Raw genomic sequence first — 23795 nt, 5'->3', positions numbered from 1 at the left:
GGCTTTCTTGGCGTGATTTCCTCAGCTTTCTCATGTCGACACATACCGGAGGTTACCATCCACTTCCTACCTGTTTTGCAGTACCATGCGTGATGGGTGCCATGCTGTGGCTCTTTAGTCATGCATACCCCTTCTCTCGTTAATTAATGATCTAGCAAGCAGACATCCACGTACATTGGACACTGCTTACACAACCTGCTCGGCGTCTAGTGGGGTGCAGGAGACGCTCGTGTGACTAGTTCTCTACTCTCCCATGCGTCTATGATACAAATTGTGATCAGCCAAGCTGTACATTATGGCCGTTCGATCTGAGCATGGCCTCCAAGAGTTTCAGATCAGCCATAGCTTCCTCAACCGATATCCTGGAGTCTAACTTAACGCCGTTCAATGCAGCCCCAAAGGCCGCAAACTCGTCTGGAACTCCGAAAGTCATGTCATCTTCGAATTTGTCCTCAATCACCTTGCCAGCGTCATCCTTCAACTGCGTTGTAACTACAGTTGGGCCACGGACGCTAACAATTCCCATGTCCGTCACAATATCATAATCTATCCCGTCCAGGAAAGGAATGCCAACTGAGAACCGAAATGTTCCACTGGCGGCTTTGTCGGTCTGCAAGACTGCAAAGACGGAGTCTACTGGTGGAAGTGCAGGATCAAGCATTGTCGCATGCGCAGATGTTGTTGCTATGGTGTGTCCGCCTGCAGCAAGCAGGAAGCGAAGTATTGCTATGAAGTGGATACATGCGTCGAGCACGAATCCAGCTGGGTGGCTCGCCGCCTGACGCCTGTAAAGTCTTATGAGCGGAGACCGAAGTTACATGCGAGTCCTAAGCTTACCAGTCCGAGTGGAAGTATTTGTCCTCCACACCGATGAAGTGATAGATCTCACATCGGAATGTGAGAATCGTGGCCTCCAGCTTTCGAATGATGCCAGCGGCTCTGTTGATCGAATTCCAGAATCGGAAGTTCTCTCCCACTGCCCATAAGATTTGCTTTGCTTGACGCTGCTTGTTGTATAGCTCGACAAGGTCCTGGGCGATCGAAACAGTCGGAGCGATCGGCTTTTCACTGAGAACGCTTTTCCCTGCCTCGAGGCTCTTTCTGATGAGATCAGGTGATTTAGAGATGCTGACTGCAACACTGACCGCCTCGATATCGCACCGTGCTAACAAGACATCAAGATTTCGGTCTGCAGTGCTGGGAATTTCGAAGTACGCTTCCACGCCGTCTCCAGCCATCTTTGCGAGCGCCTCTGCCGATTTTTGTGATCTTGAATAGACTGCTTTGAGTGACAAATTTGAAACTGATCGAATTGCTGGCAGATGCTCTGGAGTCTGGTCAGCCGTAGGCTCATGCTACAAGTAACACCTTGCTATTGCAGCCCTGCTTACCGCCCGTTGCGAACATTCCAGCACCGAGGATGGCAATGCCGACAGCCATTTCCTCCCCCCCCCCTTCCAGTAAATATTTACGATAGGAAATGTTGTTCCGCTTACGCGACTCGTGCGTCGTGTCCAAACAGCTACCTAAGTCAACTGATCCAGCTGAAACGACACCGACGATCTTTATCGCCAAAGACTTGCATTTTGTGTACATCAATCCCCTTTCTAGGTACTTCATCGCTATTGGACATGAGTGGAGTTCCTCGCATGCCAAAAGTTCTTCGGAACACCGTGGAGCCGAGGGGGCTCCCCACAATCCCTGAAGCCCTTTCACGGTCTGCCTACGCATTTCGCCCGCCGATGATCCACTTTCCCCGTCCTGAGATCTCGGAGACGGGCACTTTGTGCAGGGTACACTGGTGTGCATGATTGTCTCGCTGTATGATGGCAGCTTATTGTCCAAATGCCGATTATCTTTCGCAGAACGTGCGGGAGTGTCAGTTCACAACCAAATATCTCCCATGAATATCAATGACCAATCCCGTGCAGGCATGTCTGCAAAGTAGATGCGAGGCAGCAGATACTTTTCTTGGGCATAGATCGGTGCCTTGGATATTCACCCAAAACCGTGACAATCATTAACGCAGCCCGACTTCCATTTTCGCCATTCAAGCATTTGGACATTCCGTGAACATTGAAGCTCCCCATGGCAGATATTAGCATCATCGTCACAGGTAGGTCCAGCTCCAGCCAAATACCAGGGTCGGACATTGAGTCATCTCAATAGGGGGTGCATCCGGCATAGGACTTGCGACAGTTCGAAAACTGGCAGTCAAGTGGCCCGATGTCAAGACACATATCTCAGTCCTGGATATCAACACCCAGCAAGGCGAAAACATCGTCCAGTCACTACAGCATGATTTTCCTTCTTCGAACGCCGCAAGTTTCAGTTTCCACCGTTGCGATGTTGCATCGTGGGACAGCCAGGCGACGGCGTTTGAGGACGTGGTTGCTTCGCAGGGGCGAGTCGATATTGTCTTTGCCAACGCTGGAGTCGCTGAGAAAGGAGCCTTTATGGAACCGAGCGAGAAGCCGACCAAGCCTAACATGCTGTCGTGCGATATCAACTTCTACGGAGTTCTGTACAGTATGCAATAGAGTTGCCCCACCGATCAATCACGTCGCAGCCACTGACCTTCGATGGCACGCAGCTGTCAACCTAGCAATGCACTATCTGAACAAAAACCAAATCTCGACACGGACAGGTCTCAGGGGCAGCATCATATGCACAGCCTCCAATAGTGGCCTGTACCCCTTTCCCCTGGAGCCCATGTACGCAGCCGCCAAACACGGCGTTGTCGGGCTAGTGAGATCCCTCGGCCGACGACTTATTTCCGGCAAAATCCAAGTCAACGGGCTCGCGCCGTGTGTTGTCGGTAAATATGAGTTCTGTCGTCATTCTTCCCCATCACGTCCTGACATCATCGATAGAAACCAACATTGCTCCTGGCGTAGGCCAGCTTGATGGCATTATTCTCACACCTGTTTCGACCGTAGTTCGTGCTGTTGAGATGCTTCTCGACGACAGCTCAATCACTGGCCAGATTACCGAGGTCTCGGACGATCGCGTCACGTTCTCACCTCCCCCGGAATATGTCGATGAGAGTACCACCAAGAACTACAGGATTTTGTGTGCATTAGTTGAAGGTGCGACTTCTTCTTGAACCCAGGACGGGTGTATTTGGGCAGCTCTTGAACAACTCTCATGAACTCGGACAACATGCTTTCGTGGTGTCAACATATAGATAAATAGTAGACCTCCATTTTAGCGGGTCTCAATTAGGACAATAGCGGCACTTAAGAGAACAGAAGGATTTCTCGGGTGTTCCTCCGCTATGTTATGTAGACTGCTATTTGGTGACCTAAAAGCTGGTGCCCTGGAAAGCAGGTCCACGATCGAATGAACTCTTGCTCAGTATATGTTCCATTCTCTTCTCAAGCAAGCAACTGTTCTTCGCCTACAGACGAGCTTCTAGACATGCCCATTTTCATACCGACAAGATCTCACCATGCAGTATATCTTCAGCTTTCTTCACCTCTCCTTGCTTCTATCAGCTATGTACTTCTTGCTTAGCCGAGAATAAAGGGCAGAGTAAGTGTACTATCATACTCCCCACCAGTATGCAATGTCGTTTTCCCCACATTTTCATCATCAGGCTCATCCAACGTACACACCGCGATCTCTGGCAGACACATATCATGACCGCTAACCCTCAGCATAATACCTTCGCCTGGCGCAAAAACCATGCCGATCGGCCATAGTGGAATCTCCAACCTGACTTTCGTACCGGGCTTGATCTTCTCGGAGAAGCGGTGCGTGTAGAACAAATCGACATCGGAAGAGGATTGAGAGCGGTCGAGTGTTCCGCGGTGCGACGCACGTAGGAAGCCTTGTGGACCCAATGTTTTGGCTGTATTCAGATCCGGTACCTCGGACTCAGGCACCGGGCACGGGTAGTTGAGGTGCTTCAAGAGTTTGCCCTGTGCGTCGATCTTGCGGATCTGCACAGCTACATCCATGTCGTCATGGTCAGGCGTCGAGACCCAGACTGTCGCTTTAGAATATCCTGCTAGTTCAGTCTGTTCTTCGAAATATAATGTAAAATTCTATCTAGTGTTAATATATGTATTTGTCATTATGATGGAGAGCAATGTATACCGCAGTGTCAGTGAGATGATGAGCCTCATAGGTAGTGGAGGACTCGCTGGTCAGACGATCTTTTACGAGTTTTCCTGAAGACGCATCAAGGTAGAATGTTCGGAGCTCTTCGCGTTCCAGAGGCCAGGATGTTTCTGGTCTTTCAATAACAGTCTGTGCAATACCGCCTCCACTCTCAAATCCAAGAAGTGAGAGGCGCACTGGAGGTGTTGTATCCTCCCAGCCATTATTGATGCCTTTTGCATAGTGATCGAAGTACTTTTGGAGATCGTCATTCATGTCATCACGATATATATCATGCCCTGTGTAGAAGTTAGCAGTAGCTACTTGACTCCGCCAGTCAACCTGTATGACTGCTTACATTCTTGGTAAGGGTGTACTCGCAACCACTTCTGCTTCGTCTTGGAATCCCGGAAGAGTGCAAAAGAGCCATAAGTATGCAGCATACTGGAGTAAGAAGCGAGAGCGTAGACAGGAATATCGTCAATATTCTCAATCGCGATTCTTTTTTCTTCCCAATAATCATCGTACAGAGGGCGATGGGCAGTCATTGCAAACACATCCTCAGATCCCTCGGGGCCTGCCATTCCGCCCGAGATCATGGCATGAAATTTACGCAGATGGGGACGTCCACCGCGATTAAAACCATGCCGATAAAAATCGTTGAAACTTTCCCAAGGCGCGAGTGCCTTAAGAGCTGGGTGTTTCATGCGTGATGCAAAATTGATCTGTGACAATGACAGCCACGAATTGCCCATCATGACAACCGATCCATTACACCACTTTTGCTTAATGAGCCACTCAATGACATCGTAGATGTCCTCAGCCTCCTGGTCCCCAAAATAAGTGATGATGCCGTCGCTATGACCAGCTCCGCGCGCATCCATATTGATCACTGCGTAACCTCTCTCGCTCCATTCAGCTGGATCAGGCCCTTCGAATTTTTCGTACCCTGTTGTTCTCTCATGTGGGATTCCCACACGGAAAGGGGCCATATAATCATAGCTCTGAGGCCCCGTGCCCGTCTTACCATACGGACTCCACGGGATCACAGCAGGTACTGGTACTGTCTCAGAAGTCGCCGGGCGAAAGATGTCAGTATAAAGCCGAGCGCCATCTCTGACGATGATTTCTGTGTCTCGGTCAAATATCGTGTCGACTCCGAACTTGCGTTTACCTGGCTCTTTTGAGAAACCGGCTTTCAAGATCTGCTTTCCAGGCTGGAATCCTTGATAATTAAATGTCTTCGACTCCGGTGCTGTATCGATCTTTCGGATGACGACATCTGGAAACAATTTCTTGATTCGAAGCTCTGACTTGAATGAAGGGTGAGGAGGTGGTGGGCCACAAGAGGACATCTTCAGGCAACATTCGCAAGAGATCCGTCCGTGAGAGGCAGGAGTGATGGTAGGATGGTACGAGGCTGATATCTAGTTTGTTTTGAGAAATGTCTCTGGCATTGAAACTCTAGGCCTGGTCGCCTTTGATATTTTGGTGGAGACCTAGATAGTGATGCATTCTCCACAGTGGTGAGATACCTACGAGCGGCTAAGGGTGGCTCGGCGAGGGTTCCTCCTCCACGATAGTAGGTACACGAACTCCAACATAGCCCACCAAGCTTCATGTTGGAAAGACCTCTGGCTCACCCAAAATACTATCGGAACGAGAACTCACCGATGACCGAGAAGAGTCTTGTGGACAGTATCATTTGGAGGAGCCGAAGCGTGGAGGCAGAAAGTCCCGCCCGCAATTCTAGTTAGACGAGCAACGCGGGGTCTCCCCAGCCAACATGCATACCGAAAACTCAATTCCCCCGTCCGTTCAAAAGTTCTCCGGCTGTCTGCCTTGGACGGAATTTGCACGATATTGATCTCCCAGCCGCCAAGTTCTTCATTGAGACGCATGTAGATTTGCCCTCCTGTCTCCAGAATGCGCTATATCAACAACCGAGCTTGTATTGGACAAGGGTGGTTGGTAATGCCTGAGCAGCCGGTTTGTTGGCCGTTGACATGTTCTAGCCATCGGAGGATCTCTCGAAGCAGTTGCTAGCCAATGAGCTCGGCGAGAAGTAGCTGGTGCCACACATCGGTCCTCATTAGCTTCATGTTTATGCAAGTATGATGAAGATTTTAGGGACCTATCGCGAGCCTTGGGGACTTTCGGTTTCAAGGCCATGCCGAATCCGAGTAGGTGGATGTCGGGGCATGATATGACAATGACTCTAAGTCTTGTTACTGCATAATTATATCGGAAGTCAGGTAAGTATTCGAGTAGATCATTCTCTTATGAGTGATTTAGGTGGGCTAGTTGACAATGGGGTTGCCAATTGACACCACGCAGATACACAAAAGTGTCGGCTCAACACAAGGTGTCCAAGAGACCGACAATAGAACATTCCCTGGCGTTATACCTTCCAGGACAGATTTTGATGTTGTTGATTGGGAAATTGATGACCCCGAGAATCCGCACAACTGGCCAGCATATAAAAAATGGAGGAATGTGGCTTATATATCTGGAATTACTATCTTGACGTTAGTATCTCAATAAAGCAAAATGTTCTGCAAACTCATTGATAGCACAGCCCCTTCTCTTCGACCATGTTCGCACCTGGAGTCAGAGCTGCCATGACGGAGTTTCATTCTGGTAGCAAGATTCTAAGTGAATTCGTGGTATCGATCTTCGTCCTTGGATATGTCCTAGGTTCGTGTGCGCCTTCCCCTCTCTTTGAGCTTCGGGGAACCTTTCTAACTTCGGAACTGTGTTGGAACTGCGTCTAAATATTAGTGTAGGTCCGTTATTCATGGCTCCTCTGAGCGAGCTATACGGTCGGAGATGGCTCTATCACTGCAATACTGTCCTATTTGCCCTCACCAGCTTTGCATGTGGCAAATCGACAAGTCTTGGAATGCTGATAGCTTTCAGATTTCTAGCTGGCCTTGCGGGTTCGTGCCCGGTAACTATCGGATCAGGGACAATCGCCGATCTCTTTAAGCAGGAACACAGGGGCAAAGCGATGTCGCTCTGGACGTTTCCAATTCTGTTTGGACCAGCGTATGTCCTCAAGATCTCATGTCTGAATTACTTTCTGAGGTGCCTCTCATTTAGACTCGGGCCCTTGGTAGGGTCTTATCTCACCGAGGCTGCCGGATGGCGGTGGAATTTCTACCTGATTGCAATTCTGGTGACTATCTCCTCAGCATGAGATGACTGCATCGTACTGACTATGTACCAAGGCTGCACTCCAGGTCACCGTTACACTGCCTCTGCAGGAGGAAACTTACCACCCCACCCTTCTTGAGAAGAAGACCAGAGAACAGCAAAAAGCGACAGGCAATCCGAATTTACGATCTGCCCTTAGCCAGACGAAACCTCCAGCGCAGATCTTTCTCCAATCAATATTACGGCCCACAAAGTTGATTTTATTTTCGCCAATCGTGTTTCTAATCTCGATATACGCTGCAATCACGTACGGATACCTCTACCTGCTATTCACGACGATGAGTCCTCTATTCATAAAACAGTATGGTATAAGCGCTCAAAATGTTGGACTGTGCTATCTCGGCGTTGGCGTTGGACAATTTGTTGCTATCTCGATTTTCAATTTGTTTTCCGACTCACTTCTCCTCAAGCTGGCCAAAGGTGGAGAATTGAAACCAGAGTATCGTCTCCCTCTGGTTTGGCCCGGAGCTATAGCAATGCCTTGCGGTCTCTTACTTTATGGATGGACAATATACTACCGCGTCCATTGGATTGTGCCTATTGCTGGTACAGCTGTGATGGGATACGGCATGATTGGATCATTCCTTCCGATTGGAACATATCTAGTTGATGCATTTACAACCTACGCCGCATCTGCTATGGCCGCGAATACTGTTCTGCGAAGTTTATGTGGAGCCTTCCTACCGCTTTGTGGAGAACATCTTCTACAATCTCTTGGGCCTGGCTGGGGAATGAGTCTGCTCGCATTCATCTCTATGAGCATGTTTCCAGCAATTTGGGCTTTGATAAGATACGGTGAATGGATAAGGACTCATCCAAGATTTCAGGTAGATTTATGATGCGAAGTCGCTTGACGAATTACTAAGAAATGCTGGGACAAGAAAAAGATAGAATGTCTGTCTTGCAGACTGGAAGGTGTGATAGAGGGTATTCTTTAGACCTCATGCTCGTACTTCTCGTGATAGACTGAGAATGAAAAGAGGACTACAAATGTTGATCTGATTAATCACCACGTACTATTGCTACTTCAGCTGCTACAAGGTATGCTACATACTAAGGCAAAAACTATAAATTATCTCGGTTTGTAATACTCAGCATCCGTTTAGCTTGTCTGACAGTTCAAGCTGGTAGGGGAGTGTAGCACATCTTCATGAGTTGCCGGCTGCAGCAACAGGCTACTCAAGCATCATTCCGCTTAGTATCAACAGTTTCGGATTGTATGATACCTTCATCATGTTCAAAAGCATGTTTCTCCAAGACACGGGCGGCAGCTTCAGTATTGGCGACCGCATACTCGGGGTCGAATATACCAGCAATCTCTTCCATAGTCAAGCCTTTGGTTTCTGGGAGAAAGAATGTAAAAAGCACAATGACCACTACTATGATAGCAACATACACCAAATAGTATTTCCATCCGATGGCGCCGAGAGCGATAGGGTTGACGAGCTGATTGAAGCAGAGGGCCAAGCCTGTACACATCCAGTAGATGGAAACCAGGAGTGGGCGTGTGGCTGGGGTCGAGATTTCCGCCACATACAGAGGTGGAATAGGTGTAAAGCCAATGCAGTAGCAACCGAAAAAGAGGTACAGAAAGGCGATAACGGCTCTTCCAGCTGCTATGTTTCCTGAGTTTGCATACACAGCAGAGCATGCTGTGACAACTGACATGGTCACCAACATCCCTGAGGCCGATGCAATCAATAGTGTCTTACGGCCAAATTTCTCACTGCACAAAGCGCCGATTATGGCAACAATCCAGCTCCAGATCTGAAGACCGCCGTTAATACCATTCTGTGCGCGGTTACTCGTTATGCCGACAGATGCGAGCACAGGAGCCAGGTAGAAGTTGACGACACTGTTGCCGACCAGCTGACTGGCTAACCCCAAGAGAATTGCAAGGCTGAGCCGACGGCGGTTGGGTTTTGACTTGACTAATTCGAGGAATGTATTGCCTTTCTTCTCTTGCTCTATGGTCGTGGTGGCTATGATCTCTTCGTATTCCAGCTCAACAAGCTCGTCACGAAGGTCACCATTGGCGTGGTACTTGGCAAGGATGGCCTTTGCTTCCTCACTACGACCCTTGATGACAAGCCACCTAGGCGATTCCGGACACAGAAATATCAGCAGCGGAAGTTGAGCGATGTTCCATGCAGCTTGAATGATGACGGGCAGCCGCCATGTCCAGGATGATTTAATGTTGAGAGCACCAAAAGCGATCCATGCCACGATAATCGCGCCCACGTAAAAGAAGGTAATCCACAAAGACGTGACTTGGGCTCGTTGCCTTGGATGTGCGATCTCAGAGACAAGAAGGTTTGAACAGATGTTCAAGCTGACACTGAAAATTCCGAGGAAAATGCGTACGGAAAGGAATTGAGTAGATGTCTGGACGAATGCTTGGCCAATCGAGAATGCAATCATGCACAGACAGAAGACAATGCATGCAGGTCGGCGACCAACTTTATCGGCAAGCAACGGTGCTGGGATCAGGGCAATGGCTGCGCCCATAGAGTTCGCTGCAATCACAACTCCCACCAAGGTCGAACCTGAGATGCCCAGGTCTATGTACCAAGACTTGTTGGCAAGAAGACCCCCTATAAGAGCCGCGTCGAAACCGAATGCCATGGTACTGATGAACAAACCCAATAAGCGTATATTGAGCTCACGAAGACCAGGATCTTTCCACCATTGCGGATGGCAGTTGTTGCGAGCCTGAAGTGCTGCTGCCTCGGGCTGAAGTTGAGGAGCCATTTTTTCCAGGTGTTGAGTTAAGAAGCGTTCCCGGTGACTGAATCAATCTCAGTAGCACACAAATATGTACACAGTTGATTGTTTATCGGTGACGAAATATCAGTGAAGCGTCCAAAATGGGGGTGTGAAGTCTACAGAAAAAGCACTTCCCAGAACCAAGGATTCTGTCTAGTCTTGAGAATTGTCCTCATTACCAGAGATCCCGATTCTTTATGTACCATGTCTTCGTCCTATGATTAACATGGTCCTTGTACGTTACTTCCTCCTCGATTCATAGATTGATACCCCAGGTTCGCTTCCCCAGCTTTGGTTCTGCCGTTACTGCTTATGCTTTCCGTGCCGTTTTCTCGTTCAACCCAAAAAGCATAAATTTCCGGCCGAGCGGACGGACGGCAGTGCCGTCACACTGAGTTTCATCACCGCAACTGATTGCCGGCAGAAGTATTGTGCAGGGGACGCTACCTGAATCTCCTTATTGGTCTTCGAGGAGCAAGAAATCGGACCGGAGTAAGTGGACATGGGCAGTCATGGAATGGTTTTGCCACAAAGCATCCAACGTTTCGGATATAATGATTCAGAGTGTGCTATGCCACCAAGCTTCGGGACTTCTTACAAGAATCAATCTCAAATTGAGATAGACCCGAGAACCAGTGAGATTCTATAACGGATCCGAACTTGCCATCACTATGGCACCCCATGCTAGACCAATGGAAGATGCCTCAACAACGTACTATGTACCCGAGAGCAGCCGCAAGCAGATGCAGGACTGGAAAAGCACGGAAGTCCGTGGCAGCAGTGACATTCTAGAAGCACAAGTGAACAAGACCTTTGGTGACTGGCGAGACGATTTCTTTAAGCATGGATATGCTTTGGTGAAGAATGCTGTACCTCGAGAGCGCGCTTTGGGATATCAGCAACGGGCATTAGACTGGCTTACCAAGTTCAACATGGGTCTGGACTATAATGACCCATCAACGTGGAATGCCGATCATCTGCCTGTCATGATGAATGCAGGGATGGTTCTGAATTATTGTGCCGCACATGAAAAATGGGTTTGGGATGCCCGATGGTAGGACACTCACTGGTAGATGTCCTTCCCGAGCTGACTGGCGATTATAGCGAAGAGGGTGTTATCAAACCATTTACCCAGCTTTGGCAGACTGAGGAGCTGCTGGTGTCGTTTGATGCTGTCAACATCACATTACCGGGCCGTAAGGATGTTAAATGGAGCCCATGGCCACACGTCGACCAGGCTCCGACTCGCACCGGCCTTGCCTGCGCACAGGGCGTCATTTTGCTTTCCGATGCTGGTCTCAAGGACGGCGGGCTGATCGTGATGCGTGGGAGCTCCAGTCTTTTCGAGCAGTTCTTTCACGAGAATCCACCCACGGAAAAGCCAGCCGATGCCCCAGGTCAATTTGACTGGTATGGGTATAAAATGGAAGAATTGAAATGGTTCGAAGAGCACGGCTGTGAGATGATTAAGATCGAGGCAGAAGCAGGTGACATGATCATGTGGGATTCTAGAACCATTCACCATGCCTCTCTCCCGGAGAATAACAACATCCGCACGGTTGTGTACGCCGCATACACGCCTCGAAGCCTGGCTTCAGATAAAGACCTCGAGTTGAAACAAGAATGTTTCAGGAAATGGGAGGGAACCACTCACTGGCCACACTGTAACATTTTCCCGCAGGGCAAAGCTTATCGCAACGGTGAGATTTGTCCACACGAGCGAGATGAGCCACTGGAAAAGCCAGAATTGACAGACAAGCTGCTGAAACTTGCCGGCGTTCAGGCATACTGAGCAATAGCATTCATGTAAATTTATTTACTTTCATCAGGCAGGATTTTGGGTAGCTTTGTCACTTTCATAGTTTGACATGTAAACATGGGTGATTCTGGCAGTCCCTCCTTGTTTCACTCCCCTTCCACTGCATGGTCCATGGCAATTCGAGCATGAAATATTTGGATATGGAAAAGTTCAGGCACATAGGTCAAGCCATCTTCGCAGGCCGCCAGCCACGCTCAGATTTCCTTGTCATTATTTACAGTCTCTCGCTAGATGTTCAACCAAGATATCAATGACTTGATGACATGAGCTTGAGATCTTTCCGAGCGACTTGTGGTGCCGAGTCAAGGCAGATCCCAACCCCGGACCCCCTCTTTCCCCACCAAAGGTTAACTGGTGAGGTCGAACCATCAACCCGGCATTTCCTCGTTTTTTCACCGGCACTTGCTCTTCGATCTTCTAAAAGATTCAGACTCTTGCGTTTTGGTATCTACCATTACTTCGACTGGACACCGTTACTCTCAATATGATATGACGGAGGATACGAATGGATATAACGAATCTCTCCTGCCGGTCGCAGACCACAGTCTAGCGTGCTTGTCGAATGCCATGACAAGTGCTCGGCGAAGACCCAAGGCAGTAAGTTGGCTGCGTGCGTCGTTGCAGCATAAACTAACTGGACGACTAGTGTGACAGTTGTTGGCAGCGCAAAGTAAGTGACATTGTCAAAGTTCAATACCAGGAAATGCTCATGTAGCTCCAGATTCGCTGTGATGAACAAAGTGGACGGTGTCGTAATTGTCAAAAATATGGAGAGAAATGTACGATGACCAGGGCAGATGGCTCGCATCTCGTTCGCGGTAATGGCGAGCCTATTAGACCTCCACGAAAGTCTCGAAATGCATCTCGAAAACGCCCTACTTACCTGGGTTCGCCAGAGCCTGGAAACGGTTTCACGCGCATGACTCAAATTGTGGCCTCGCCATCTCTTGACCGTGAGACTATTCACAATGTTAGCAATGAACCTGGCCAGCATCTTTTGCTTGGAAGCAATGTGCAAGTCGGCCATGGCTCACCAAGCACGGATCCATCTCCAGGTATGCAGTCGCTCACGTCGCGGGACAGCATGACAGCCACCGGCGTGGAAGGAGTTGTGCTTATTGAAACGAATGAGGATCCGCAAAAGTGCAAGTACGTGGGCAAGACTTCGACGCAGGTGTTGGCCAAATCGGCAGAAGAGTACTTTAGGCCGGATGGTTTCTTCCTAGGCGTTATGGAATTTTTCTGCCCTTTACTGAGTCATTCTGAGGAAGTGATCATGACGCCAAGACCGAAACACCAGCCTCTGGTCAACAAGGAAACGGCGATATCGTGCATCAATGGTAATGTCTTCCGCTGGCTGCGTCCCGGATTCCTTGATGATAAGCAATGAATGATATTGACAAACTTGCCTAGCCTTCTTCGGAAGCATACATCGGATATTCCCATTCTTGGACGAGATTCAAACGCGAAGAATAGTGGATGAATTCTATGATCATGGTGTTCTGCACGAGCCAGTCACTATATGCTGTATATATCTGCTCATTGCTATTGGAGCTCGAAGTCTCCCAGCCTCAGAGCACATTTCAGCCACTCACTTTGCTGCAACATGGGCTATGTACGATGTTATCTTAGCCTCGCCATACCTGACTAGCGTGCAATGCTTGATCTTAATGGCATGTATTTCTAGATCTGCTTCTCCAAGGACTGTTACTGACCATGAATTCAGACCATCGAGCTGACAAACCAGAACAAGGAAGGACAAGCTGTTTTTGCGATTGGCACAGCGATTCGTATTGCGCAGTCGCTCGGCCTCCACCGAGCTCTTTCCGCCCACAAGGAGATGATTGAGCTTAGATTTGTGGAACGAAACCATGAGCTGAGAAGTTGCATTTGGTGGACATGTTATTGCCTTGACAAGTGGGTTATTGTGTGAGATATATCCATTCTCAGCAATGCTGATCACTGGTCAGAAAACTCTCCTTCGAATCTGGACGACTGTCGATCATTAATGACACAGATTGCGACGTAGAGCGCATCATGGGCCCAGCGCATATCGGCTCTGGAAACGAAGATAGCGAGACAAACTCCAGGCCCGCCGTGTTCCCACATATCATCCAGCTTTGTCAGATTCTGTCCACTATTATGAGTCGCCTCTACAGCAGGATTGCCGAATCGAATGACGAGAATAACTTGCTCAAGCAAATCGATACAATCGACAAGATGTTGACCGACTGGCGAAGTAATCTCCCGCAAATCTGGAGAACCGATCCCGACCTGATCGGCGCTGATATGAGTGCACATTCAATGGATAGCGTTTTACTCTATTGCATTTATTATAATGCCCTGCTGGTCATCCATCGAGCAGCACTATTTGGAAAATTGCCAACGAGCGCTAAAGATCGTCATTCCGTGAGAATAGCATCCTCGAATGTGGTTTGCTTGAATGCCTCGCGATCGCTGGCAAAATATGTCAACGTTCTGGTTAATTGTCCCGCCAGCTGGCCATTTCTGCGGTAAGGATACCTCAACGACATCGACCCGTTACATGCAACTGACTCTTTTTGTTCTAACAGGTGGATCACCCCTTACTGCCTGAACACCATCTTCACTCTTTACATGGGAGTCATGAATGATCCATCCCATTGGATGGCGGATGCTGACATGGGACTTATGAGAAGTATTACGCGTTGTTTCTCTTCCAGTTGTTCACACCAAGTGGCCATTGGCCCCTTCGAACGGTTGCTACAGACACTCGACGAGGCCATGCAGGCCGCTAGGACACGCAAGCGGCTAACCCTGTCCACTGCTCTCCCAGATGCGCCGAGACAAAGTGAGAAGGGAACTCAAGAAGACGATACATCAGCTAACCCCCAGTATATCACTGGAGCTAGTAGCTTTGATGCTCTTTTATCTCAATCGTCTCAGGCGTTAGAGACCGATTTTCAATTTCAAGACTTTTTCGACTTCGCTGTAGGTGGAGGAGGAACCAGCGTTTTTCAAATGTGGCCTGTGGGGCCGAGTGAATAATCTACACAAAGTTCAATTTTTAATGCTCTTCCATGACTGCTCTGGGCCAAATTATGGTTCTAGTCGACAGCATATGTCCTGGACAACTACTACAGTAGATGATGTGGGGCACTTGAGCCTCTTGAATCAATCAACACCTATTATCTAGACCACCCGCTTCTGTCACACCGGAGGGATGAAAGGAACCAGTAAGTGCGAATCATACTTTCCTCCTGTATGGATCACTGCAGTGCCCTTATTGTAAGTTGGTGGCGTGAGATTGGGTGTGTGCTCCGGTCTTGTATTGTAGCCAGCCACCGTCAACATGAGCTTCTGGCCGCGACCCCAGAGCATACCGTGGGGCCACATCTCGATGAGAGCAGGGACGATCTCGCCCGGCTGAAGTTTATCTTCCTTGCGATGGGTATAAACAGGTTGGCTTGGGGTTGATCTGGCCTCGTCAAGATCACGATGGCTCACCCGTAACCTGCCAGTCGAACCTTCGGAGAAAAATAGATCGTATGCTTTATTTCCCGCACGATGCTCATCAAGGACTTTCTGCCGTACTGCATCTGGGTTCGGCTGTAGGTAACCTGCATCAATACACATGGTCTCCAGCAGTTTTCCGTCAGAGTCTAGCTTGGACACCTTCACAAACAAATCAAGATCGTCCGTATCCACTGCCTCAACCCATAGCTTTAGGGAGAAGAACCCGGTCAATTCCATCTCGTCTGGGCAGGTATAGAAAAACTCTGCTTTGCCTGTACGTGCGTCGAAACGAGTGGAAGCAGCATTCGGTACCACTTCATTCATCTGGAGGCTAAAATCATTGCTGCCGAGAAACATCTTCTTCGAGACCTCACGAGCCAAAGGAAATTCTCCTTCTGGTCGATTGATCACATCGCTGTCTCCCGGGTTTAGAACACACATCCTGACTTTTGGTGTGTAAATCCAGTCGTTCTTGATCCCCTTTAGATAATAGTCGTAGAACTTACGTAAGTCCTCAACGTTTTGCGGGTAGTATAAATCCGGCCATTCGTGGCTGTTGTGCACGCGCAACCACTTCTCCTCGCTGGCCACCCCGAGATATCCTTTCAAAGTGCCACGCGTATGCAAGAGATTTGTCCAACTTGATACAATATATAGCGGGACAGTAATGCGATCCAACGTTGCCTTTCGATTTTCCCAATACTCGTTCCATAGTTGATATTTGGCGGCCATCGCGCTGATGTTCTCCGCTTTTCCATTTGAGGGTGATGAATAGGTTAGCAGATTCTGCTGGAACTCCGGGGCCGGTATGCCTCCTCTGACAGCATCATCGTTGTAAAGATCACACCAGCCTTCCCATGGCGCAAGACAAGCCAAGTGAGGTGGTTGTTCCGCCCCGATAGACCATTGAATCTGTGATAGCCATGAGTTACCTGCATATGATACCCTGTAATCGATGTAAACCACTAATCTGCGCGACCCGGAGCAGTCAACACTTACTTCCCATTGCACCAGCTCTGGGCCGCCAGCCATTCGACCAAGTCATAGCCATCCTGACCATGGAGCGTGAAATCAAGGTGTGCGTCTCCTTCTGACATCCATGAGCCCCGATCGTCTAAGGATCTAGGTGTTAGTCAAGTTCGGCGCCAATGGATCTCCGTACGCTTGTTACCGACCAGGATGAGCAATTGCGTAGCCGTGCAAACACCAATATGCGGGATCCAAGCCTTCAAACTTCTCCAACGAGCTCACTGTACATTGTGGAACACCCATTCTGTATGGCATCTCGTTGAACCTTGCCCTATTGAAACCTCCTAGTTTCCCAAAAGGACCCCCATTTACGATGACGGGGACTTTGGTGGTGTCCATTCCAGGTGGCCGATACAAATCAATATATATTGTTATGCCATCACGTAGCTTGACTGGGACATCGCGTTCGTACAGTATGTCACATGGAAGTGCTAGGGCCCCTTCCTTAAAAACAGAGCCATGCGGTAATATTTTGGATTCTTGATTGAAGCCAGGGTAATCTGGGTGGTTTTCAATACTGCCTCCATCGCAGCAAATAACTTCGACCTTTTTCGATGCGGATATCATGGTGACTATGATGGAGCGCCTATATCATCTAGTGCTGGGAGCAGAGTCTGTGGTATTTGGCTTCTTGCAGAAGTGTATGCTGGCATGCTCTCTCACGGAGCCCGAGGATAAATCTATCATCTATCGAAGTGCTCTTCGTTGTCCTAAAGCGTTATTGTAATAAATGTCAGCAAAAGCAGTTGTTAGAACACTAGGTACCAAGTAAGGCTACTGCTCGTCATGTGCCGACAAATGTTAAGCCTAACTCATGCAGCCGAAGATGCGTGGACAACACCGAAGTGACGGACGGGATCTCCCCGCGTTAACACTGATGAGAGCAGGCTCACTTGTGCAATTCTTCTGGGGATCCAGCCTCGGGATTGTGGGGAGAAACTCTAACGGGGCTTGTGCCATCTCGGAATTGGCAACTTTCTAAACATTTAAAACCGATTCGGCAAATAACATGTGCCTTATCACCGCAGTATTGGTCTATCGCACGTGGCATGAATGTACAATGGCTATTTCTTGGGCTTAACACAAACCCTGTGGCTAGTCCCTGAAATTGGCCTACGGCAAAGCTGTGTAATGATTCGGCGCATACATCAGCTCCAGGATTGCAAGTCAGGACGTAAGCCCCTTACTAGCAACTCCAATATTTGCGACATCTCCCTCCCTGGGTTAACCAAGGTTCATAGTTCAAAGGAGCCTTGTCGCTGAGTACAAACGAAAGGATTACGATGGGCGATGACAGCAGGAGGTTGGATAATACCATTGAATTTTTGGGTATGATTCTGGAAACATCTGATGCCTCACTTCTGGTAGCTGTCAAAGACAACTGACTTGAGAAATCTTAAGGTGCCACCACTTATCGTGTTCGGTCCAATGGCTTGACCATTTTTCTGGACACGTACATCGACCGCCCATCAGCTACGCCTGGACCATTTACCATTGACTCTATAACTGAGGCGGACTACATCTTCATCTCTCATGCTCATTTTGACCAGTATGCATCTTACAAAGCCCCCGGCAAATCAAATTTTCGGACGACTGACAAATGAAGCCTCCCCGGTACAGATCGCATCGCCTTAAAAACGGGTGCTAAGGTCATCGGAAGTTGCGAGGTGATGCGGCTGATGCGTGACGCAGGCGTCCCTGAACGACAATTAATTCCTGTCGCAGGCGGAGAGAGAATCCCCCTCTTTAATCGGGAGACATGGGACAAAGCATTGAAAGGAGAGTGCAAACTCCGAGACAGTTTTCCTAATGCTCCTCGAGAACCTCATTTTTCTCTAGCTATTTCTGCGGTCGATGTGTGGCCGTCCTTACATGCTATGTTTGTCGACCACCACAGCATACCTGATGTGTGGGACACAGGTAGTGTGCCGCCATCGGCTGATGATCAGCCTTTCCTCTGCACCTTGGATATCACACGCGGCATGAAATATGGACTCTTGCAACTCGACAAGCTGGTCCCCGCTAACAAACGTGATTTGCGCATGCAATCTTTCATTGACTTCATAAAAGACCCCAAAAACGTTTTTTCCCACTGCGATGGAGGTCAGCTGATGTACAACTTCCGTTTCTTCGACAGCGGCAAGGTCATGCTCTGGAATGCTCATTTGGGTGGATATGAAGGCATTTTGCGTGACTTAGAGCCAAAACCAGACCTTGCAATTTTGGCAATTCCGGGCAACGCAAATCTGAATGGGCGCCCATTTATGGGATCAGGAGCCGAGTTTTTGAAGCGGGAGTGTGAATGGCTTGGGCACCCGGAACGTGTCACTTGGTGTCTCCACGATGAAATGTGAGTAGATCTTTTTCCCTCTCACCTGTCACGAACATTATGGGCTAGAGACACTGTCCTTCAATTTGAGCGCTGACCTCGATCCAAAGGCCTATCAAACCCTTCCGTGTCGACCCGACAGCAGCGACAAAGCTTGTCGAGGCTGAGACCAAGTCCAGGGTCTGGGAGTTGCTTCGGGCAGAGGTCTATCCCTTGTTCCAATAGGCCTACGCACGGGATAGACAATGTGGTTACGATGACTGTTATGTCCCTTATAAATGGGCAAGAGAAGAGGGCACTAGATCCTGAAATTACGCCGTGAATATCATGAGTTATTTAGCCATTCGAGACTCTGTGGGGACATGTGAATTGTTTCCAGTACCAACTCCGACCAATAGTTGCCGTGTTGCAGAAGCAAATTCCCTTCTGTACAAAAGGTTCATTTACTCCCCTTTAACCTCTCCAACCTGGGACCGCCCTCTACACGTTCGACGCGACGTTTCATTCATTTCGTGAATGCGATGAAAGCAAGGGCTTAATGTAACATGAAGGTGGTTCTGGCTTGCTTCATGTGCTCAGGAAAACCAAAGCTGGAGATTGCGTGTTGAGCAGAGCAATATACACAGCACCGTGTGCCATTGTGCGATTGTCAACCTTGGAACTCAGGGGCGTCGCCAGTGTATACTGGTGTGTAGAACAGGCTAGTAAGCCTCTGTACGTTGTAGGCAATGTCCAGTAGCACGCCTATCCACTTCAACTTAAGCCACCCCGTCCACGTTGACGGGTCCTCAGACTGTGAAAGCACAACTTGTTAGTCGACCAAGGAGGGACGGGTGGATTTCAGTGAGACTTACGAAGGCCGTTGTACCACCACTGCGGTCAACCCATCCAAAAGCGCGTGGCATCATTTCCTTTTCGTACTCCCGACAAGCAGTTTCGACATCGGTACGGCCTACGATTCCGGACTTCGCCTTCTCGTTCAGTTGAACTAGGATTGGTAGCAACGTTGCGGTATCTCTCATAGCTTGGTTCCCTCCCATACCTCTGATTAATGGTAAATCATCTTAGCAAGGTGCTCAACTAATCATCGGATGTCGATTTAGACTTACAGACTCGGCATCATGGCGTGTATCGAATCACCAATCAGCAACACCCTCGGATGTCCTCTTTCTGGTATTGATTCGTTTTGAACATTCTGACGCCATTTAGCTGATGGCCGCTGGCTCACTCGTCCCTGGTAAATGTAAAGCTCCGCGCCGTGCAGTAGCTGAGCGATTTCTTGACTGGTGGTGCGATGGCTATGTGTTAGCATTTCGGATCATCGAGGACCATAGTCATTATCTGAAACGTACTACTTTGTACACCAATGTGCACCCATATCTCTTTCAATCCATTTCCACTGTTGTTCGGTTGACCATCCCTTGATATCGTCTGGAACCTCACCCACTGGAGCCGCGTAGGCAAAGAAACACGAAGAAATCGACTGGTCATATTGCGGAAGCTGTTTTGCATCACCAGAGTCGGCCGTATCTGCATTCAATCGAACTTGATCTGGGAGATATGCTGAGTGGCTGCAGGTCAGTCATGCTTCATAATTCAGCAGGGAGGATTTGTCACTACCGCAATAGTACATTGCTCGCTTGCCCCATAACACTCCTATGGGTGCTCTCCAAAACACCTTGTCGCCTCGAAGATAACTTTCCGTTGGGAGATCACTCTTAGCCAAGAAACTCATATGTGATGTCAATGTAATGAGGTTATCCAAGCCAATCAGTCCATTGATCTGTAACGTTGTTATCAGGCTGCAGGGTGAATAAATTATTGCAAGGAACTACTAACCTTGGAGTGTGCTCCATCAGCGGCAATGAGGATATCGCAATCGCTCGTACTATTATCTTCAAATCGGACCCGGACTTTCTCGTTATCGGCACCAGCATTTATCACAGAATAATCCTTGATGCCCTTGCCATAGAAAAGACGGCCTGCTTCATCGACCGGTTCTGCAAGCAGGTCGCGTAGGATTTTGCGACTAATGGCTGCAGACTTTTCGTAGTTAGGAAATCTGTTCAAATCTAGAGTCTGCTCAAAGTTTCCATTGTACATGATAGGAGCCGCAGCGAATTTGCCGTTGCTGCGACCAAACTTGGTTATGATCGCCTGCTTTCGTTCTGGTGTCAGACACGCACGAAGACCTATAAGAGCGTTCTCCCCAAGTCGAATCTGGTAGCCTTCCCGTTTGGCATCTCGCGCCAGACGTTCATAGACCTCCACATCGACGTTATTGTTGATGAGGCCGTTTGCTAACAGATTGCCCGCGAGTCCGGAGCCGATGATGATCACTTTGAATGGTGCCATTTCTCTCTTACGAGTGACACTGCGTTCATGCAGTTTGATCTGCAAATTCATACGAGAACGTGTATGATCTCGTTGTACTTTTGTTTCTGCCAACAGTGCTATGGCCGGCACAAGTCCCTCCGATTGACCGAGCGGGTCCACATCGTTCGATGGATATCATCTATCAGAAAAATCGTCGCAGGTGTGAAGAGTTAACGAGGTCTAGTCGTCCGTTCCGCAATGGGGTGCTCTTCTAATTCCGAGAAGCTGATCTTGTGGGGAGGCGGACGAGTGTCTGAGCCGGGATCCCGAGCGGACGGAGTTCACGCCCCAACCCCACAGGGATGCTCTCGGAGCCCCAGTAATATCTCGGCCGGAAATCTCCCGCAGGCACTTGATCCAATGCCAGACGTCAATGTAGGGACTGACTCAAACTTCGTCTAGGAGAGCCTACCATGATCAATCTTGGGAGTGTAGGACCCCATGCTCACTGCTCAAAAAAGCCGGCACGACTCCTTCAATAGTGCGGACCACGACATGAATCATCAAAGCGAAACTGAGCTATGGTTAGACTGCACTGACCCATGGACATTAATCATTGAGGCCTTCGTAGGCATTGAATGCAATCATATGTCGAGGTTTTGATTTTTTCGAAGCAAGTCTTGCTAGAGACAGTAGATGTGTAGCTCTAAAGCTCGCCCGACTGTCACCTTAGAAATGGGACACCGAACTGCTAGATCTCCTTCACGGATATGCAATAAATGAGCAGCGATCACAGATCTAGGGGCGTTAATTCAAAAGTCAAACCACGCACAACCCTTGCCAGAAAGTACCCAATCCAAATCGTTCAAGAATCAATCAAAATGTGGAAGACGACCTGATTGAAGTGCCCCACAGAAATATGCCTGAGTCCACATAAGCTTCACTTTCTCGCAGGCCTGTGGATATGTGCTTCCATCATTGAGTACGTTGTTCAAGTACAGGGTGCGATGCTGCTTGCCAACGAATACTATGACGGCCTACCCACGTTTCAACATCCTGTCGACTTACGACATTCACTCATCTTGCAATAGAGCGAATCGTAGCGGTATACAGGCCTCAATCCAAAACATAAAAGGCCGGCTGGTGGGCGAACGTTGTCGTTGTCGAATTGAAGAAGAGGAGGCATTAGCGTTAGCATCATTTCATTGGCATTTCCTGGAGCTGTGCACTACTCTGATCAGCCTGTTGTATATTGCAATTGATGCTGCCAGGTCAAAGCTTGCGACAGCAGAGGACTTGACTGTGAGGTAAGAGAGTTCTTCGCCAAGATTGCATTCGGCTACCATATCGGATGCGTACAAGGCTGACTAAATCAGATTCCAGGGGCTATGCTGTGACAAGTTGTGTATAGCTCAAGTCAAGTATTCTTATAGGGAGCTTTTGTGTTGCAGTGTTTCGAGCATCTTTGGTACCTAGAAATCGCCTGTCATTGGTAGGCAAGGCAGCCTAGTCACAGGCCAAGCAAGTGTCTACTAGCGTTCGTACTCCTGAAGAATTCGTTTGCAGATAGTTGTGAAAGGCAACGAAGGTCTAGTTATCATATTTATTCGTCGATCATTCACCTTCTTTCGAAGGCGATCATGACGCCATGCTAGTCATACAATTGCGGCTCTTGGCCGTGGTTTCCGCTCAGAATAAGTCGATGAAATTGAATTGTACCATGTAAGCGTGGTGCTGAAGGCGTAAACTATTAGACATCGCAATAGGAGCTCTGCAGTCATTTTAATATCTGCTCACTCTGCTCAAAGATATGCTCCTTGCATTGAAGGAGCACTGAGGGATCATTAACGTCGAATACCTTGTCGACCTGCAAGTCATGGGCTCTTCCTGACTTTCACCGTTAAGATGCACAAACAGCAAGGCGATACTATCTTTAATGCACTGCAAATCGACACAAATGCCTCCCGCTTTCGAGGCTGCCTTGATTCCTGCCGGAGAATGAAGTGTAATGAAACTGCTGAGAGAATTGAACGAGACTCCAACTGCCGAAGGTTGTTACATGAACCTGTGGAAATCGGGCCCACCAGAATCACCCTCAAACTCGCACACAACCCATATGTCGGGTTTCAAAGAAAGGCGCCCTGCGTTCCACAGAACATATGAAGAACGAATAACTGATTACCTCTTATCGAGCTGCCGCCTGAGAGAAGTGGACAAGTATGGAGACAAAGAGATTCTCAGCTGGGCTGCCGAATTCAATGACAGTTCGGGGTGCTTCTAGTGTCCTAAAGCGCGGTGTAGGGAAGGGAGAGATTCGCGATGCACCGCTAGGTCAAATTAGACATTGTTTGATCTCCTCAGTCGTTCATGATCGGCGTTCACAGGAGATCGCGGTTGGTGGGCGAACAACTCAGATCAAAGGCGTAGACTGAGTTTGTCTTGCTGAGTGAGTTCTGGAGCCCCTAAAATTTGCCATTGTGAGCCGCATAATTTGAGCTCGAAGTGCTGGCCGTGGAAGATCTCGTTGAGTCTCGGTGGAAGTTTCTCAGCGTCGACAGACCGAGCATCCAGAACCTGGACGTCAATAATCCGCGAGCTGCAAGTGGATAAACTGCCGAGAGAGGTCTGGGTTGATGACCGGGAAGGTGGGTCATTCCAAGCCATTTTATTCTTGTTGCAAAGAGCTTTAAGGAAGTGATGGTTCAACTTTGAAGACCTGCT

At 48.7% G+C, this 23795-nt stretch overlaps 9 protein-coding genes across 9 annotated transcripts; 4 read left to right on the top strand and 5 right to left on the bottom strand.

The window, feature by feature from the left end:
- Positions 1 to 277: 277 nt before the first annotated feature.
- On the bottom strand, positions 278 to 1407 carry LTR84_001810 (uncharacterized protein; the record flags this gene model as incomplete). The annotated part of the gene is made up of 3 exons (XM_064845428.1): positions 278 to 785; positions 838 to 1327; positions 1392 to 1407. 3 exons carry the CDS (start codon positions 1405 to 1407, stop codon positions 278 to 280), a joined length of 1014 nt encoding a protein of 337 aa, XP_064706973.1.
- A 681-nt stretch (positions 1408 to 2088) lies between these two features.
- Positions 2089 to 3106, top strand: LTR84_001809 (uncharacterized protein; the record flags this gene model as incomplete). The annotated part of the gene is made up of 4 exons (XM_064845427.1): positions 2089 to 2116; positions 2170 to 2529; positions 2594 to 2818; positions 2874 to 3106. The coding sequence occupies 4 exons, from the start codon at positions 2089 to 2091 to the stop codon at positions 3104 to 3106; spliced, it is 846 nt and encodes a 281-aa protein (XP_064706972.1).
- Positions 3107 to 3512: 406 nt separating this feature from the next.
- Positions 3513 to 5459, bottom strand: LTR84_001808 (uncharacterized protein; the record flags this gene model as incomplete). The annotated part of the gene is made up of 3 exons (XM_064845426.1): positions 3513 to 4049; positions 4102 to 4403; positions 4463 to 5459. The coding sequence occupies 3 exons, from the start codon at positions 5457 to 5459 to the stop codon at positions 3513 to 3515; spliced, it is 1836 nt and encodes a 611-aa protein (XP_064706971.1).
- A 3040-nt stretch (positions 5460 to 8499) lies between these two features.
- Positions 8500 to 10071, bottom strand: LTR84_001807 (uncharacterized protein; the record flags this gene model as incomplete). Its single annotated transcript, XM_064845425.1, has 1 exon — positions 8500 to 10071. One exon carries the CDS (start codon positions 10069 to 10071, stop codon positions 8500 to 8502), a length of 1572 nt encoding a protein of 523 aa, XP_064706970.1.
- A 686-nt stretch (positions 10072 to 10757) lies between these two features.
- LTR84_001806 (uncharacterized protein) lies at positions 10758 to 11878 on the top strand (the record flags this gene model as incomplete). The annotated part of the gene is made up of 2 exons (XM_064845424.1): positions 10758 to 11140; positions 11191 to 11878. 2 exons carry the CDS (start codon positions 10758 to 10760, stop codon positions 11876 to 11878), a joined length of 1071 nt encoding a protein of 356 aa, XP_064706969.1.
- A 516-nt stretch (positions 11879 to 12394) lies between these two features.
- LTR84_001805 (uncharacterized protein) lies at positions 12395 to 13295 on the top strand (the record flags this gene model as incomplete). Its single annotated transcript, XM_064845423.1, has 4 exons — positions 12395 to 12502; positions 12552 to 12575; positions 12627 to 12657; positions 12703 to 13295. 4 exons carry the CDS (start codon positions 12395 to 12397, stop codon positions 13293 to 13295), a joined length of 756 nt encoding a protein of 251 aa, XP_064706968.1.
- Positions 13296 to 13942: 647 nt separating this feature from the next.
- On the top strand, positions 13943 to 14932 carry LTR84_001804 (uncharacterized protein; the record flags this gene model as incomplete). Its single annotated transcript, XM_064845422.1, has 2 exons — positions 13943 to 14418; positions 14479 to 14932. The coding sequence occupies 2 exons, from the start codon at positions 13943 to 13945 to the stop codon at positions 14930 to 14932; spliced, it is 930 nt and encodes a 309-aa protein (XP_064706967.1).
- Positions 14933 to 15094: 162 nt separating this feature from the next.
- On the bottom strand, positions 15095 to 16996 carry LTR84_001803 (uncharacterized protein; the record flags this gene model as incomplete). The annotated part of the gene is made up of 3 exons (XM_064845421.1): positions 15095 to 16346; positions 16400 to 16514; positions 16576 to 16996. The coding sequence occupies 3 exons, from the start codon at positions 16994 to 16996 to the stop codon at positions 15095 to 15097; spliced, it is 1788 nt and encodes a 595-aa protein (XP_064706966.1).
- Positions 16997 to 19407: 2411 nt separating this feature from the next.
- LTR84_001802 (uncharacterized protein) lies at positions 19408 to 21113 on the bottom strand (the record flags this gene model as incomplete). Its single annotated transcript, XM_064845420.1, has 6 exons — positions 19408 to 19551; positions 19613 to 19802; positions 19868 to 20056; positions 20111 to 20321; positions 20379 to 20541; positions 20598 to 21113. The coding sequence occupies 6 exons, from the start codon at positions 21111 to 21113 to the stop codon at positions 19408 to 19410; spliced, it is 1413 nt and encodes a 470-aa protein (XP_064706965.1).
- Between the last annotated feature and the right edge of the window lie 2682 nt (positions 21114 to 23795).

This window comes from Exophiala bonariae, assembly GCF_035927105.1.
Source record: "Exophiala bonariae strain CCFEE 5792 chromosome Unknown scaffold_11, whole genome shotgun sequence".
In the NCBI taxonomy this organism is placed as follows: domain Eukaryota; kingdom Fungi; phylum Ascomycota; class Eurotiomycetes; order Chaetothyriales; family Herpotrichiellaceae; genus Exophiala; species Exophiala bonariae.
Note: the sequence above shows the minus strand (reverse complement) of the source record. Positions and strands in the feature narration are given on the sequence as shown.